Consider the following 19,547-nt stretch of genomic DNA (forward strand, 5'->3'; position numbering starts at 1 on the left):
GAGAAGGAAGTATTTAAAGCCCAGCTGAAGTCACAAAGATCAGAATCCCATAAGATAGATACTGTACTTGCAAACTCCTTTCATTTACTCTTTCCAGCATTTAACTGGTATAACAGTTGGCCAGCATTTCTAAAGCTGGCTATACACTGATCCAAAATTGTCTGGTAAAGCAAGGACTACTGGACGAATTTTAAACATTGTGTGGCTGTCCATGTTTGACAAAGGTTGATTGTTTGATTTACTTCTATGAAGGGATATGGTGAAAATCAATGGTTACGGCCAATGTCTCAAGAAGAGGTATTCTTCCATCCACCTCGTTTGTGTAGATGGAGGAATCTGTAAGTTGGGCATCACAGTGGCTAAATGGTTAGCACTTCTGCCTGGCATTACTAGGGTTGTTGGTTCAAATCCCAACCACGGCACTCTCTCACTGGAGTTTGCATGTTCAGACATGTGCTTGCGTGGGTTTCCTCTGGGTAGGTATGACTCTCCAAAGACATGCTGGTAGGTAAATTGGCCCATGTATGTATGAATGTAAGTTAGGGACCTTAGATTGTACACTCCTTGAGGGTTAAGGACTGATGTGAATTTACAATATATATGTAAAGCGCTGCGTACATTGACAGCATATACAAAAGTACCTGAAATAAATAAATAAGTTTCTTTTGTTCAGCCTGGTGGCTGAAAGAAAAAAATAACAGTGTATAGTCAGCTTAATGTCTGAGTGCATATTCCCCTAGGCACACTGTCCAGTGCACTTTATGATCTTTAAGATCTGGTCAGAAACACCTTCTATTATTCGGTACTACAAATGTGCATGTGGAAGCTTGTGCTGAGGGGCATGGCTTCAATTCTATGCATGTGTGTGACAAGTGAAAGAGCTGAGTTCAGGGCCCCACTTGGATTGCCTGTTGTCTACGATCTCTACAACTTTATCGAAATAGCCCCCTTAGCCTAAAGGGCTCAATTCAGATTTACTGCCTGAATATGTGAACATATGGGAACATGTAAGCAAACAGTACTAGAGTACAGTGAAAATACTGATGCCAGAGGATTTGCAAAATAACCAGGTAACTAGATATTGTAGAAGGAGGTCAGCAATGTCAGTATCTATGTCCCATATAGAAAACATTAAAGTGCATGTGCAGCTAAACCTTTTTTTAAAGTTTTGGATATAGCAGGAAAAGGTCCCGGTCCCACCATCAGGTTTTTATTATTGACCATACCTCTGTTGCAGACAGCAGTAATAATTTTCCAAAGGTTCTAATCCCTTCCAATTTTTTTTCTAAGATAAAAAAAATGGATGGTTTCCACTTAAAACAAATGTGCATAACCACATAATAGAAAAAACTATCATGATCTGTATCTTTTTAAAATAATTAGTATTATTGTAAAAGACATATCCTCCCCAACTGTGATCATTCTTATTTATCAACAATTGCTGGGTGAAACTAACCTCTAATTCTTGAAATTCCTCCTCCTCTTCCACATCATAGGAAAGGGTGTGGATTTTGATGTCTTCAGAGGAAAGGTCAATGAACTTGGTATCTGGGTAGTCAAGACTGTCTTTGGTTGGTGATCTGTCTTCAATAAATGTGGTTTCACAGCACTCCGCGCTGACATTCTCTCCCCAAGAACGTAAGACATTCTCAGAATACAGAATGATGTTGGGGCGATAGTGGGACTCCACAGTCTGTTGCAGCATGTTAGGATCCAACAGTTGTTGAACTGGGTCATTTTTTATGTTGTCTATGGCAGTCTGTGTTGAAATAGTTCCAACAATGTGACTCTGATATTGGGGGGTTGGATAAACCGACACCATTCCATCTTTATTTTCTGCCATTAAATTTCTTGTGTTGATTAAGCCATTCCTTTTCCCAGCCTCTGTGATTTTATTATGCATAAGCACACTGTTCTGTTCAATTAAACCATCCATATTTTGAGTATGTGTGTTTTGCTTGTTTCTGTGGCTCCAGTTATAGAGGGAAATGCAGGTCACATTTGCCTAATGGCTTTGGTTTTCCTGAAAGCAGTAAATATAAATGATGTAAGAAAAACAGGAATGCAAGCCAGCAACATCTAAAATGAATATTCAGACAAGTCAATGTAATTTAGTCATTAAGCTTGATAACACATGTTGTATTTTAACCTTACCCCATAATTCAGTTGTATTTAGTTCCAACAACTACAACCCATGTACTGTGACTCACTGATATTTAATGACTTAATTGAATTAAATACCTTCATCTGAAAATTCTCTGCTACCCGTATGAACATATGACATTAAAAATAGGGGAATTGCTGCATAACTGTGCTGGCAAACATAAGAGATAAAATAAGTTATTAATTCATTTGATGAATTGCCTTGTTGTGTTTTACAGCACACACAACTCAAATGAATACAGTGCCAGATTTCATTATGCAAATTCTGCAACTGTCTTCATAATTGTCGGTCCAAATTTAGGTCTATTTGTGAACCACTTGTGCGCTTAAAAAACAACATGAAAGAGCCAAATTGGTAAACCATTACCTAAGACAAGGTCATACTGAAGTAGAACAATTTTGTGAATGGTGTACTACAAATAAAACACAAAGAAAGAGTAGTCACTTATAATGAGTCACTTGGATAAAGTAATTTTTTATCATAGCGGAACACAAAATAACAAGTGAATATACACTCACTGATCTGATTTATACTTTTTTTGTAGAAAATATATTAGTTGTTTAATTGCTTTGGTATATATTTTGTTATTTTTATGTATCTTTTAACTTTCTGGATATGAATAATGAACATTATTAGAAAAAAGATATATGGATGTTTTTCCTTAATTCATTCTCCCTGCTTGTATATAGAATTGCAAACTTTTCCACTATTTTATTGATATGATTTATTCATATGATTTGGGTAATTGGTATTTAGAGTCTAAATATTGTTTAGAAGGTCTGAATTGAAATGATATACTATTTAGAAGAATGCTATGATCAGATCTGTCAGTGAACTGATGAAAGGCTGTGTGTGGCCTGAAACTAGTCATTTCAACATTATTGCATGTGATGCAGCTCTCATGTACTTCTACATATAGAGCAATGGGGAAGTCTCTAGATGCCACCTTCCAAATTTTCTTGCATATTTGCCCTACTTTTTTTTACAAGGCCAGGAAGGTTTGAACAGCTTTTTCCCTTAATAAACAAAATCATCATTTGAAAAGTGCATTTTGTATTTACCTGGGTGATCTTTGTGTAAAAATGTATTTGATGATCTGAATTATTTAAGTGTAACAAATATGCAAAAAAAAATCAGGAAGGGGGCAAATACTTTTCCCCAGTATTGTGGATGGGAATATGTCAGTACTGTCCCTTTTCAAAGTCAACCTCCTGTGTAACTTTCTATGACTTTACTATAGCAAAGAGAAGATCAATTCTCATAAGGCTGAGACTTTGGGGTCCATTCACACTGGCTTAAAAAAAACACCAATGCTCTTAGAACAAAATGCTAATTTTGAGCTCAAGACCTAATGTGCATGAACACATAGGATAACATTAGTTGCTTCTACAAGCAATACACTAAACTCCTCTAGGAGCAAAGTTTTTTAAGCCATTGTGCATAGATGCTTAAAGACGATTAAACAATTGTTGATTGGCAAGTACCACCAAAATCATTAAGCAAACAACTTGGTTGGAATTCAGTCATTATTGACCACTTTTATAGAGCACAATCATTGGGAAAACTTGTGAACATTAAATATTTATAGACATGCACCAAATATTCTGTCTAAATTCCTTAGATTTAAAATTTGATAGGAAAATCTCACTAAACTATTTTTCTTTAGTATACATAAATACGATCAGATCTTTATTAAAATTTCAGTAGTTTTATTTTTACCCAGATTTCAGCTTTAACCACTTCAATATTGGGCCAACTTTCAGCTTTCAGAGCTGACGCACTTTGAATAACAATTATGTGGTCATGCAATGATGTATCCAAGCTAAAATTTTATAATTTTTTTTTTCAGACAAATAGAGCTTTCTTTTGGTGGTGTTTAATAGCCACTGGGTTTTTTTATTTTTTGCTAAATAAAAAGTGACCGGAAATTTTAAAAGAAACACGTTTTTCTTTTTTCTGTTATAAAATTCTGCAAATAAATAATTGTTCCTCATAAATTAAGCCAAAATGTATTCTGCTGCATTTCTTTGCTGAAAATTACCCAAATCAGTGTTTATTATTTAGTCTGTAGGAAAGTTATAGAGTCATACAAACTATGTTATATACACTATATTGCCAAAAGTATTGGGATGCCTGCCTTCACACGCACATCAACTTTAATGCCAGTCTTAGTCCTTAGAGTTCAATGTTGAGTTGGCCTACCCTTTGCAGCTACAATAGCTTAATTTCTTCTGCGAAGGCTGTTCACAAGGTTTAAGAGTGTGTCTCTGGGAATGTTTGACCATTCTTCTAGATGCACATTTGTGAGGTCAGGCTCTGATGTCGGATGAGAAGGCCTGGCTCGCAGTCTCCACTCCAATTCATCCCAAGGTGTTCTCTTGGGTTGAGATCAGAACTCTGTGAAGGCCAGTCAAGTTCTTAAACCCCAAATTCACTCATCCATGTCATTATGGACCTTGCTTTGTGCACTGGTGCGCAGTCATGTTGGAACAGGAAGGGGCCATCCCCAAACTGTTCCCACAAAGTTGGGAGCATGAAATTGTCCAAAATGTCTTAGTATACTGATGCCTTAAGAGTTCCCTTCACTGAAACTAAGGGGCCAAGCCCCAGGGGTGTATTTACCACAAGGCAAACAAGGAATATGCCTGGGGGGGCACTGTCCCCTGGAAGAAGGAACTGAAGAAGAGACACACGCGGCATGGGGATCAGGTGGGATCTGAGAGAGGCTGCAGGCTGGTTGACAGTATATGCAATGCCCAACTCTCATTCCCGAGGATGTCCAGAGCTGTGAAGGTGAGCATCTTTCTCTCTCTTGCCGGGTGGGGAAGACAGTGTATGGGGGGCAATGGTAGTAGAAGGTTCTCTCAGGTGGGGGGGTGCAGGGGTGTTGTTGATCAAGGTCTCAGGCTCTCTCCTCCACGGGGGTGGGGAGGTGGCATTGATCAGTGTCAGGCTCTCTATACAGAGGGGTGTGGGGGTGGCAGATTTTTCTATTGCCTAGGGCAGTACAAAACCTACATACACCACTTCCAAGAACAACCGCTGAAACAAAACTCCACACCATAATCCCCCCTCCACCAAACTTTACACTTGGCACAATGCAGTCAGGCAACTACCATTCTCCTGGCAACCAACAAACCCAGACAGGTCCATCAGATTGACAGACAGGGAAGCATGATTTGTCATTCGAACATGTTTCCACTGCTCTAGAGTCCACTGGCGGTGTGCTTTACACCACTGCATCCGATGCTTTGCATTGCACTTGGTGATGTAAGGCTTGGATGCAGCTGCTCAGCCATGAAAACCCATTCCATGAAGCTCTCTACACGCTGTTGTTGTGCTACTCTGAAGGCCACACAAAATTTTGAGGTCTTTAGCTATTGACTCTACAGACAGTTGACAACTTATGCGCACTATCTGCTTCAGCATGCGCTGACCCCATTCTGTAATTTTACATAACCTACCACTTTTTGGCTGAATTTCTGTTGTTCCCAGTTGTCTCCACTTTGTTTTAATGCCACTAACAGTTGACCGTGGAATATTTAGTAGCAGTTTCACTAATGAACTTATTGCACAGGTGGCAACATATCACTGTACACGCTTGAATTCACTGAGCTCCTGAGAGCGACCAATTCTTTCCCAAATGTTTGTAGAAGCAGTCTGCATGCCTAGGTGCCTAATTGTATACATCTATGGCCAAGGAGGTAATTGGAACACCTGAATCCAATGATTTGGAGGGGTGTCCCAATACTTTTGACAAAATAGTGTATCTAAACATTGATCAGTCCTGATGTACTGATGGCCTAGCTTATTTCTTGAGGCCCAAAAATATCAGGACAGTACATATATCCCCCAAATTACCCCTTTTTGGAAAGTAGACAGTCTTTTGGAAAGTAGACAGTATTTAGTAAGAGGCATGGTGAGTTTTTTGAAGCTGTAATTTTTTTTATTACTTTTGAAAATTAAGAAATAATAATAATAATAATAAAAAAAATCTAAATCTTTTTTTACATACTTTCACCAGTGTAGTAGAGCATCATCATATAGCTGGCGTGGCAGTGATCAGGGACAAGGACTGGTGACAGTATGAAAAAAAACTTTTAATAATTTTTTTCAATTTTTAAAAAATGTTTTAAAATTTTTTATTACATTTTTTTCTTCAATTTTTTTTAGCTCACTGTGACCATAGTCACATTGTACTACTCTGGGGAAATGATCAAGATATTTTTTTTACACATTTCAAATGCTTATAGCAGTGAATTTCACTGCTAAAAGCAAACATTTTACTGAATGACCAATCACAGCTAATAACACAACTGTAACAATGAATGGCATGATTCAAAGCTATTCATTGTTTACAAATGTCATGTGATCTACTGTGATTGGTCAGAGCGATCACATGATATTGGAAGCAGGCTGGTACACTGATCAGTCATTGGCTGTGTCCAGTGGACACAGTCTGTGACAGATCGCGGCCACGCGCGAGTCTCATTTTGGTAGGACGTGTCCTGCCGAACCATCAAATTGCTCTCACCTTGTAAAACAACGTATTGAGTTTAAAACAGAAATGAACGGCAACACATTTGTGTATACATACAAAAACATTATAAATAACTTTTTTTGCCATTTTTATACATGATCATGTACCCTCTGTTTTCAGTTGCATCAGTAGCTTAGAGAGCTGGGGCAGAAGAAACAGCAGCACACTGGTCTTCCCAGTGAATAGCTGTGGGGGGGGGGGGCATGTCAGCAGAAGTCTAATCATTGGAGGAGAGCAGGCTGAGGGCTGAGTTTTCAGCTCAGCAAGAACTGACCATGCTGTGCTCCCCTGCCTAGTATGGTCAGTGTTTAATCAAACAGCATAGAGACTGGCATAAACACCAGGGATTTCACAAAAAGGAAGCAATACAAAGAGAACAGAATACATTTTTTATAGAAGTACATGATACAGCAGGCACATATCAGGAATATGACATTTTGGCTTGACATATTCTTTAAGCATCAATCAGAGGTGTTAATATTTGTCATCCTGGGGTATGATACCCAAATCTATCTACTGTATAATATCTGAATGAAACCTACCACAATTAAACTGAAGCCAGTGATAGACAACACAAATAAAATCCCTAAATAAAAATCCATAAATATGGATAAATAGCTGTGAACCATCAAAAAAACATGATGACTACATATATTTAACCACTTGCCCCCCAGAGGTTTTACCCCCCCCTTCCTGCACAGGCTATTTTTTGTGATACAGCATTGCGTTACTTTAACTGACAATTGCGTGGTCATGCAATGCTGCACCCAAATTAAATTTATGTCCTTTTTTCCCCACAAACAGACCTTTCTTTCGGTAGTATTTGATCGCCTCTGCAGTTTTTATTTTTTGCCTATAAGCAAAAAAAAGACAGAAAATTTAGAAAAAAAACCTATATATTTGACTTTTTGAATATCCGGTAAAAAAAATGTAATAATCAGATTTCGTTATAAATTTAGGCCAAAATGTATTCTGCTACATATCTTTGCTAAAAAAAATCGCAATACATGTAAATTAATTGGTTTACGATCAACATTAATTGGTATACGTATTATATCAACATATTGCAATATATATAAGGTATATAATGTTCTATCTGTGCTACACACTGAATTACATATCATAGGATGAAGCAACTTAACAATAGCTTGTTTTTACCTTTTTACTATTTTCCCTTTTATGTTCTAATATAAACATTGCCACCCAAGGTTCACTTAATTATGAAGTAATACTGCAATAATCAATCTTTACTAGTCAAAAATCACCAGCGCAATTATCACGTCAGCACTTATCTACATGTACATTGTTTACTGTAACCCTTTTTCTGGATTACTGCATCCCATCTTTCTTCAGTGTGTTAAGCTTACAACAAACAGCTCTCCATATTATATTATCCATTACCCATCACTGGGCTCTCTGTTTTTAAAAGTGTTCACTTTTTTGTTACGTTAACCCACAAAAAGCTTATTAGCTTAAATATGACATAGTTAAGCGGTTAAAAACCTTCTTGTTGCAGCTCGCCTTCAGCTTCTCCCCTTTATACTTACCTGAGCCCCATCTTGATCTAGCAAGGTGCATGAGCGCCGAAGCTCTCCAGGGTCTCTCTCTCCTCATTGGCTCACAAAGCAGTGGGAGCCATGGGTAATAAATGGCTTCATATGATCCCTATCCTTAAATAAAAGACAGTTTTTTGGTCAGCTAGGGGGAACTAGACCTCCTTGTTAGCTGGGAGGGCTGAGTAGCAAGCCTGGGTGTGATAGCTAGCAGGTGTCAAAATATGGTCAGAGCTGAGAGGCTCTGCAGGCCAGCCCTGTGGAATTTCCCCCTGCTCTAGAACTTTGGAGAGGGATCTAGAAGCAGTGGGTGAATCTGAGGAGTGGATGGTCTGTGCTTTTGGAGGATCTCACAAGAGGCTTGGCAAGGGGCTGGAACAATCTGTAAGAATAGCCAAGCATGCTCAGCTGCAGAAGAGTTTGGGTGGAAGATGGAGATGGAGTGAGGCTGGAGAGAGAAGCCTGGGAGGAGCTCACATGAAGAGGGGCTCACCTGCAGGCAGTGGAGCTTGGAAAGCTCAGACCTTCACAAGCCCTCAGAGCGAGGACCACCTGTGCAGCAGTGAAGGAGCAGCCCAACTAAAAGGCCTGATAGCAGCCACCGACAGACCAGCAGCACAGGAGAAGGACTGAGTGAGTAGACGTGGACCCCCTGGGCTGGAAAGGGAAGGAGGTACTCTAGTGGGAAGCTGGATTACCCTGCTACCCAGGACTGTTTCACTATTTATGTGTCAGACACTGGATCCCCTGATCAGGGATTCACCCAGAACAGCTGGATAAGGAGTATATAGGGTCTGGGGTGGTACTACAGGAGATGCTAGCTAGCTCTCTAAAAGATACTGTTTGCTGTAACCACTTGTACATAGTTCAGGAAATTGTCTTTGGTTTCTCAATTCCATTGAGCATCTCGTTCTCCCCATACTCTATCCAAGTTGAAACCCCAGTAATAAAATAAAAAAAACAAGCTCAAGTACTGGTTATTGACTCCTGAATGCAAGTCTGTTTTTAAATATGTGTTGCCTGGCTCTGCAGGACTATAGGGGGACCCAAGACTTCAGCAACTCCTAAGGGGGTAATGCTACACTTGCATAACTTCAGAATGAGATCTTTGCTTCTTATCATTTGAGCTGAGTAGTAGGCGTGGTTTCAAAGAATTAAGGGACTAAAGCTACCCACACAATCAAGGTGGATGGAAGAATCCCCTCACCCTGGGACATTGTATTCTGATAGGCTACAGTCGCTGGTTGACAAAATTTTTTTAACTTCCCTCCATCAGAAGTAGTTTAGAAGATCAGCTTCTGTTGAGCAGGAACAGCCATGCATGTATCGATAATTGAACAGTCCCTACTGAACTGGCCAAATTTCTACCCGTGTATGGCCAGCTTAAGGCTAGCTATACACACTTGAGTCAATAGATTCTCCCATCCATGCTAATCAACATGGATGGAGGAATCTTTTCTAACGGCTATTATATTCTGGCAGCAGATGCTCCCCCGGCTGTCAGAATACCCAAACAGTGATTGCATCTGATTGACTGCAATCACTGTTTGGCTGAAAATCTTCCTCCCAGTTTCTTTGATTGAAGGTTGTCAAGCTGAGTGGGAATGGCAGGACCACTTGCTGCATGAATCTTGGCCAATTAATTAGGAATGCATTTGCCTGCAACACATCTGATTGGCTCCCAGTGATGCCCCTCCCTTTCCCACTTATGCAGTACAGAAGACTTCAAGAGGCTGATACCAGGTCTGCCTAAAAATCCTTTATACTATTGTGCTAAGTTGACATAAACATGTGCATGCTGGAAATGTTAGTTTTGTTTTGGGTGCATTCGTTCATTGAAGAATTTTGTTTTGTCATATTCATTATGTTGATTTGTTTTCAGAATATGTTTAGTATCTGCAGCATTCATTTCATATATTCGTTGGTCTGTGTGGATTCCAAAAATTTTGCAGTTTTTCCAGAAAATTTCCATATATTTGATATATTATCGAAATGGACGGATTCAAATTGGAATGATTAGATATTTTCAAAAGCTAGTCTAACCAAGAAAACTAGCATGAAATAATTGGTCAATATCGTCTGGTATCATGTGCATCGGAATTAACGAATGGAACAAAATTTGGATCCATTTGTTATCCGGATCTTAATTATTGAACAAATTTGAAAATGTAACTGATTTCCATATTGGCCTAAACTACTACTGCATCATGTGACACCATCCAAATGAAAAAATGCATTCATTAATTTCTATCTATCACAGCGCTCCTTCAGTGTTACCAATAATGCTGCCACCTCCTCTTCACTCCCTCTCTCTGTTGGGGTCCCTCAAGGTTCTGTCCTCGGGCCCCTTCTCTTCTCCATCTACACCTCCTCCCTTGGCCAACTGATACACTCTCACGGCTTCAACTACCATCTCTATGCCGACGACACGCAAATCTATCTCTCTACCCCTCACCTCTCCCCTTCAGTCTCCGCACGTATCACAAGCCTACTGACCGACATATCGGATTGGATGTCACTCCACTTCCTCAAACTAAATCTTTCCAAAACTGAGCTCCTAGTTTTCCCCCCAGCCTGCCCCCCCCCTCCTGACTTCTTCATCAAGACCAACAACACCACCATCAGTCCCGCCCCTTAAGCCAGAATACTAGGTGTCATCCTAGACTCCAATCTATCCTTCCAGTCCCAGGTCCATTTGCTGACAAACTCATGTATAATTCACCTCCGCAACATCTCCAAAATACGACCGTTCCTAACTCCGGAAACCACTAAACAACTCATTCACTCCCTCATCATATCATGCCTTGACTACTGTAACTCCCTCCTCATCAGGTTACCCCACCGCAGGCTATCCCCGCTTCAGTCTATCTTGAATGCTGCGGCCAGACTCATCCACCTTACTAACCGCTCCGTATCCGCCAGCCCTCTCTGCCAATCCCTCCACTGGCTCCTGATTGCCTAATGGATAAAATTCAGAATGCTAACATTGACCTAAAAAAGCTGTTCATAATACTGCTCCAAACTACATCACCAATCTGGTATCCAAATACCACCCAAAATGTACCCTCCACTCCTCACAAGACCTCCTACTCTCTAGTTTCCTGGTCTCCTCCTCCCATGCCCATCTCCAGGACTTCTCCAGGGCTTCCCCCATCCTCTGTAACTCCCTACCCCAATCCATCAGACTATCACCTACTCTCCTCACCTTTAGGCGCACTTTGAAAACCTATCTCTTCAGGGAAGCCTGCCCTGCCCTCAGCTATTTACTGAACTCCTCCACTCTTCCTACCACTCCATCCCCCACAGCTATTTCCTCCTGTACCACTATCCCCTCCCTCTTAGATTGTAAGCTCCAAGGAGCCGGGCCCTCGAAACCCCTCGTGTATTGAATTTTATTGTTACTGTACTGTCTCGTGTACTGTATCCCATTATAATGTACAGCGCTGAGCAAACTGTTGGCGCTATATAAATCCTGTATAATAATAATAATAATTTTGTTTTTTTTTTTCCATTTCGTTGACATTTGCTACTATGTTCATTGAGAGATTTATATACATTAGAGTCTCTGAAAATTAAATTTTGTCTGAAAAAAAAGATAACAAAACGCACATGTCTAATTGACATCTCTTTTGTGATATTCTATTTTTTTCTCATTATTAAAGGTGGTGTTATGCTGCATTTAGATGCTGAAAGGTCTATTACAATTTAACTGCAGCCTGTAAAAGCACACTGACAAGTTACTCACAAATGTTCCTCAATGTTCCACATTTTACATCTGTATAAAGTTGTCCATACATATCAAAAATTGTGGTTGATTCAACAGCCCCGGAGGCACCATCTGGTTCAACATACTGAATATTGAATTCAATGAAAAGTTGATGGAGCTGGATAGAAAATTGTCCGCCAAACAGTGACTGTATCCAGTCATATGCAGCCACTGTTTGTTCAGAAGAAACTTCATTACCACATGCTGTTCCATGCATGCACTAACACTGTTGTCTGCCATTTTGATTAACGGTCTGTGGACTGGCCCGCAACATGTGCACCACCTATCAGTAATAGGACACACTTGCCACTTACTACTGTGTGTAGTACTGCGACACTAGCATCCCTTTTTATACCTGTAAAATTAAAAGTCCTGGTTTGACTTGAATTCTCCTCGTATATTACTAGTAACCCTTCACATTTACTAGTAATCAGTAAAAATTCAGAAGTCAGGAATTGTGATATACACATTTGACATGAGAATAAATTAAAGTGACATGCTGTATAAAAGAAAAATATATTTCACCAATAGAACTAAAACTATTTCACTAAAGGACCAGGAAGCTTTAAATTTATTGGATGCATGAAGTGTCTGCATTAAATCACCAAGCCAGGCTTCAAACTAAAGAGTTAATTACTCACACACCGGCGATATAGGTTATCTTCAGTGAATAAATAAAGTGGCAGTGCTTCTTCACTGTCAGTTTAAAGACGACATAAGAACATTACCAACATTTATAACATATTTTATTTATGATATCTAAATAATTCACTATAGAAATGAATACATGGCTATGAAGTCATATTAAGACTGTGTAGTGCCCCAGGCTACAGTGAATGAATACGACTATATACAGTAATTGTCCAAAACCAAAGTCATGATATGACCTTATGGTTTAGGTTGGATAAATGGATTTTTAGCAGGGATCAAGCAGCAGACATGGAAAAATTAAACTCAGGCTGCTCAACAATCCATACAATAACACACGCAATGGTATCAAACCAGACAAACGGTATCAAAACAAATGCAAGCTCAGCTCAGTTTACATTCTGGCAAAGTGCATGCATCAGGAGTGATGTCATCCCATGTTAACCAATGAAAATGACTGCAGCTCAGCTTCCAGAAGAAGTAGGGTAGAATGCCAGCTCTGGAGAACGATGTCAGACCATGATTTTCCACTTTAAGTGGCCATCATGTGACATGGCAACCCAGAGTCTTCTCTTCAGTTAAACTGGAACTAAACCCATTGATTTAACAATTTCCAAATCAGTTACATTCCCAGCATGCTGGGAATGCTAACTGTCACATTTGCTTGAGGTAGCAACCAAACTGTCAAAGCATCAAAAAGTTGGTGTCATAAGTGATCACATCTGCAGCACCATGGCAGTTGCAGATCAAACAGAGGCTAAGATTGCAGCTTCCTTGGCTGAAAAAGATAGGACGGTTTAGTTCCGTTTTAAATTCCTTGAAGGGTCCTTCTTTTGGTGTCCACATCAGTGCCTGCATGACGTGGATACTTCCTGCTGATTGTCAAATCTTTACTAGGAATTACTAATATTTTTTTTGTTTCTAATGACCCTCAAAAAACAATAACTCCCACCAACACATGGAAATTTTACAAGTAATTAATAGCAACTTTGTAAAAAGCTCTTCTGCTTTCTTGGGAAAATCAGTGTTTTTTGTATATATACAATGAAATACTACAAGAAATGTATACTTTTAACTTACATTTGCATAGTAGTCAAGAATAATTACATTATATGCTATTTCTAAAATGTAAGATTAACAGTGAGCTCACAGCAGGATATATGAAGAGTAAAAGAAAATCATCTGCAGATTAGCCTTTTTTTCTCACAGAGGTTATCCTTATACAAAGGATTACTCCTGATATCTTTAATTCCCTTTCAGCAAAGCTGTTCTGACAGAAACATTATAAGCTTTTGTTATTTTCAAATACCTCATGCCAAGCTATGTACTGAGTAGCAGATGACAAAATCTATTAAGACTGAAGTACGTTTTATGTGTGCTGCAAATAACATCTCTGCAGAAGCTGGTTCATTTGTGCTCAGGATCCATTTACACTTCTACACTTTAAAAATTCAAGTGCTCTTAGTACGATTTTTAGCACGTATTTACAGTATGTTTTTGTTTTTTTGTTTTTTCATTGTACCATGCCTAGGTGACTTTACATTTGTTTTTAAAGCCAACCATTAACATAATTTAATTCAGGTGTGCCTGCAAAAATTAAAAAATGCTTTCCCTTCCCACTGCACATACCACCAGAAAGAGAAATCTTTAGCAGCCACCTGGGAAACTGGCACTTGCAGAACTTGCTCTCTCATAGCATAGACAGGACACAGTATTGATGAGGAGATTGATATTAGGAACCACTAAGGGCTGGAGGTGCCAAGGAGATCAACACTTCCTGAAGTGTCAGTTTCTGAGCAGACTTCTGCAGAGGGCTTCTTGCGAACGTAGTCAACCCCAAGAAATAAGGATCCATCAACAATGCGGTTTTAATCCAATTTATGCAATTCTCAACTCCCCTTCCCCAATCAGTAGTCATGCATAACATTAATTTCACATCAACCCACTCCTACAGCAGCCCAATATAGCTTATAGCTACCCCCTTGCTAATGCAGCCATAAAAAGAGTGGGCTTTAGCCCGCTCTCTGCTAAAAGCATGTCACAGGAGTGCAGAAAGAACTGCATTCCTGTGATCCACAGGAGAAGTGCAGCCAAACAAGCTTTGGCTGTACTTCTGTAATAATTTTTTTCTTTCCTTCAACCTGCTGTCAGAATACAATGATCAGTTATAGCCAAGGGCACTGATCAATCAGGCAAAAACCCAACAGGCTGGTTGTATAGAAGTTGATTGGCAGATTGACTTCTGTACAGTCAGGGTGCCCATACACGGTTTGATGACACAATCCATGTGTGGCCGTCTTAAGCTTTATTTTGTTAGGATGCATTGGAATTGAGGAGATATTTGTGGTCACTATAAGCTGAACCATTTTTCATACATTTCTTAATATTCTGTAATAATTATTAATTGTAGCGTTGCATTATAGTTTATGTTTAAATGCCCAGGGGTTGAGCATTCTATTGCAGCAGCTTCATGGGGGATATACAGCTAAGTGAACGCAGGGGTATATCACTTTTTTCCATTAGGATAGACTCACTCTGACTTGTTCGAAAATCCACACATTCTCCTGAGAAATATTTAAAAGATAAGTATGTTTTTTTTTAAATGTAGGTATACTGTGTGATTATAGGAATACATAACAAACATATGGTGGGATTTTCCAAAATTTGACAGCAAAAGTGAAAATATGCAAGTTTTTCCGAAGATATATCTCTTCCCATTGTTCTTCAAAATTGCTAGTACCCTTCAAATCATTATGGAGAATACAGCAAATGTATTTTACATGATGGACAACTGTGGATGAATATTGCATTCAGTTTATGAAGGACACCTTCAAAGAAACTAACATTATTGCACAGGAAAACTATGTTGTCTGTTATTGAAATGTTCTTTTCACCCACCTTAATAATCATTGTTGTAATATTCATGGTCATAATAACATCATATAATGAAGTGAGACCAATGAGGCTATAAACAGAAACTAAAACACAGACAGCATCACTGTTTGCCACTTTATGCCAGCATTCTGAATTTTTATACAAGGGCTTTTTTCTTTCTTATAGTTGTTACCACTGATACACTTACTTCTGAAAATGCCCTCTAAAAAAAAAGTAATTTTAGTACAACAGTTAGAAAGTAACATGGGTAAATAATTATATTCACTGCCTACATTGCTACCCTAGGGTGGAAGGTACATGTGGGGGGCTTACAGGGCTGCAAAGATAACAATATACCCAAATGTAAAAGGGGCAGCAATATGCATTCCACTGGCCACCAAGATAAAATGTTGGGGCCTGAAGAGTGAGGTAATCAGTGCCAGCTTTCCCTTGCTTGCTTTGAAACCCCATGATTTGTAGGAATGTTGCAGAGTATCCCTTTACTCGCTTTCCTCAGCCACAACCTTAGACTCCTTTAACTTTGTTCCCCACAATCCTCTGAGCTCCCTCATCCTGTTTTCTAAAGTTTTCTGATACTCTGCTATATTTTATTATGCTGCCAGTTAATGATCAAGTGTGGAAACTATTCCTTAGCATCCCTGTTGCTGATATTGCTTCATTGATTGTAGTTCTGCGTTCAACACTTGTGCATACCTTCCTAATAATCTGTCTGTATTGTTAATTTACACTGCATTCATTCAATAACTATCAAGTTGTTCATCACTGTTTATCTAATATGGCTGATACCTTTATATAACTGTAATATTTATATGCTTAAAAAATTATCCTGCTACCTTTTACTTTTCCTGTTACGTCTATGCAGAAAGATTATTGTCTCTGTGCATTTGTTACCAAACATTAGACAACTTTGGACATGTCATAAAGTATAGACAAAATGGAGAGTATCTTAGTCAAAAGTAATCTGGATCCTGGGCATGTCAAGAATGTCAGATAACTGTATGTTCTTCCCAACCTTTATTAGCATAAGAATTACATAATTAAGACTTGGTCATGCAATAAGTATTTTCTGTTGATGAGCATAAGGGGGGATTCCTTTAATAGCTTAGCATCTCTCTTTGGACATAAAACATAAACTATGTACATGGAAAACTGGTATCCTTTTACAGCAGACTTAGGCTCACTCAACTTTATGCTTTAGCCTTTTAGCTGCTAGGCCATGCGCTCCACATTTAACCTCCAGTGGCCAGACGATGTTTGCAATATTTCACTTTTTGTCACAGCTTGAGATTGTACAAGACTCCCCAAACCATACATTTTCTGAAAGTATAGGACCAGTAGAATTAAAAGATGGTGCTTCTGATTTTGCTTTGATAAATAAGAACAAGTCTTACGTGCAGAGGTGGACTGACAACTTATGGGGCCCCGGGCAATAGGGGAACATGGGGCCCCTGTGTCCTTGCCCAAACTCAAAAAAGCCTATGAAAAAGGTACCAGGGGCATCTCATGGGGCCCATTACTGACCCCGGGCCCTCGGGCAGTGCCTGAGTTTCCAAATCGTCAGTCTGCCCCTGGTTACGTGTACCAACTGGTGTGAATGGGTCCTTAGTGTATTGGTGCACCGCAGTGCCATAAAGTGTGTTGTGTACATGTGTACTTTATGAGTGTGTAATTTGTGAGAGTGGGGGCAGGTGATTAACAAGTTCCTGCCAGCCATATGTACTGTATATATGTGCTGAAAGGATGGGTGGGCCTTAACGATGAGCCATTAGGAACCTGCTCTTCTGTGCTCCTAGCAAAAAGATCAAGCTCACAGACACAGCTCCCAGTCATTATTTATGGTCAGGAACTTCTGATCATGTGACCACACAGACAGCAGCCATATGATTGGGATGCTCACCTCCTCCCGATGCTTAGAAACTCTTAAAGGTCTGCTGGGCAGTAGCGGTAAGAGGTTAAGTCTAGGTTCAAATCTATGCGCTGATGAACATTTTTACAAGAATTAATGTGTGCTGTGCTAAAGCAGCCTACTTATTTAAATGGGCTGCCAAACACACCTAATTCACACCAAAAAAGGAGCATGTACCTTTTCTTAAATGCTACACACCACAACACCCGGTAATAAGTGGTAATGGTGCACTGCAATGTACATATGTTAGCAAGGCATGTTAGGGAGCAATTAACAATGAGTGTCACCACAGCACATAAGAACAAGAACCCGGTTTCCTGCTGTGCTGCACAATGTTGCATGTGTTCCCACATAGCACACATGGAAATATTAGGGGCAGGGGCGGACTGACAACTCATGGGGCCCCTGTGTTCTTGCCCAAACTCAAAAAAGCCTATGAAAAAGGTACCAGGGGCATCTCATGGGGCCCCCGAGTTTCCAAATGGTCAGTCCGCCCCTGAATAGGGGTTTGAACAAACCTTTGGTTTTTCACTTTTGAAAAAGAGAAAGAGGCTGAGGTTGCAGAGCTCTCAATTGCCTTTTTCTTTGCAGCAGGATTTTGTATAGAGAGCTTCCTGTTCATTCACAAAAAGGAAGTACACATGAATGGCCATCCATGTTTCAGCATCTCAGCATTTATGAATGAACACCAGGTGATCAACATTAAACAGATTGGTGTTCATTCAGGAAAAAGGATCGGAAAATAACAATAACTGTTTCCCCTGCTATAGGTGGAGAAAGAAATGGAGGAATCAGAAGGCACAGCAAGGGAATCAGGTTTATTGCGTGCACACAGTTTGGAGGATCCATGTCACCAAAGTGTCGGGCCTTGGTGGTAGGGGCAGAAGTTGAGGGGGGTCACTTTTTGAATGAATTGCTGTTATGGCTGATAACAGCTGTTCATTAAATTAGGACAGCCAGGAGGGCCATTCTGATATAAGCCCCTGGTCTATGAAGCCACCAAGAGCTAATAGCAGAGTGGGGAATGCGGCCATACTTGTTAGGCAGCATACTGGCCTGACCAGCTGGAAGCAGTTCTTCTGCACCATATGCCTTATGTGGATGACAGAGAAATGGTTAATCAGTGTGTGACAAATCAGTTGTGAATGACATAGCACTTGCAACAGGCCTGCTACAATTGTTGTTTGGTAATGTCCACTTTATCATCTACTTGATAGGGTTTCTGACCCAGCCCTAGGTGACAACTTCAATGTGATCCAGTGTTCAGAAGAAGGAATGGATGTGTTATGGTTATGAAAGATGTGATAGCCCCTCGTGAGGATAAAAGAATGGAGGGTACCTAGGAACTGTCACATATATACAAATGCTCTACTGATTCTAGTCAGGAATTTTATACTAAAGGTACATTTTTTACTGACTGCCTTGCTTCATTAAATTCTATTAATGCATCACTGTTAGACACATTTACATTTCTAACGTCTAGAAAACATTCTCCTGTGTTATTATTGTAATGTAACATACTGTACATATTCAAATAGTGATTGCTCATCTTACCATTTGCCTTCAAGGCAAAAAATAAATAAAAAAATTAACCAGTTCTAAGAGGAAATGTAAAGTATACTTGTCAGTAATAATAGAAAAGAGAGACAGAGGTTAGAAAAACACTTGCCAACACTTGACAGCTCTGTCTAGGTGCATTTGCATCTGAATATCAAGAATCAATGTTTTGCCAGCACAGTATATTCTACAGGCAAGTGTTTCTTGGACAATGGCTATTGATAGTCCATACTCCCTTGAAAGCCTCACAAACCAATAAGTGATATTATAAGGTTGATACACTTAAAGTGGAAGTAAACTCAGCCACCAGAATCCTGTTTTATCATAAAATCAATATCTGACAACTTTAAACAGCACACTGGAATGTAATTGTTCCTATTAGTGTCCTGTTTTTAATGTTGTAGCTTACTACAAGTCACGTGGGGTGTTTCAAGAAGCTCTCAATGAGCCGGTAATCTTGTAGGATTTTAATGCAAGCTGCTGATTGCCGATAAGGTAGGCTCAACACCTTACTAAAT

At 39.6% G+C, this 19,547-nt stretch overlaps 1 protein-coding gene across 5 annotated transcripts in view; it reads right to left on the bottom strand.

Annotated features, from left to right (window-relative positions):
• Window positions 1-19,547, bottom strand: part of SYNDIG1 (synapse differentiation inducing 1) — a 419,894-nt gene that overhangs the window by 243,389 nt on the left and 156,958 nt on the right. For all 5 annotated transcript variants that reach the window (XM_089669782.1, XM_089669784.1, XM_089669783.1 and 2 more), the window contains exon 2: window positions 1,457-2,023. In XM_089669782.1, the coding sequence (XP_089525908.1) occupies window positions 1,457-1,936 (480 nt within the window). In that variant the 5' untranslated portion in view covers window positions 1,937-2,023. The remainder of the gene's footprint in view (window positions 1-1,456; window positions 2,024-19,547) is intronic.

The sequence above is a fragment of the Staurois parvus genome, unplaced genomic scaffold (genome assembly GCF_062004578.1).
Source record: "Staurois parvus isolate SC_StPar_1 unplaced genomic scaffold, SC_StPar_1.0 ptg000081l, whole genome shotgun sequence".
NCBI lineage: Eukaryota > Metazoa > Chordata > Amphibia > Anura > Ranidae > Staurois > Staurois parvus.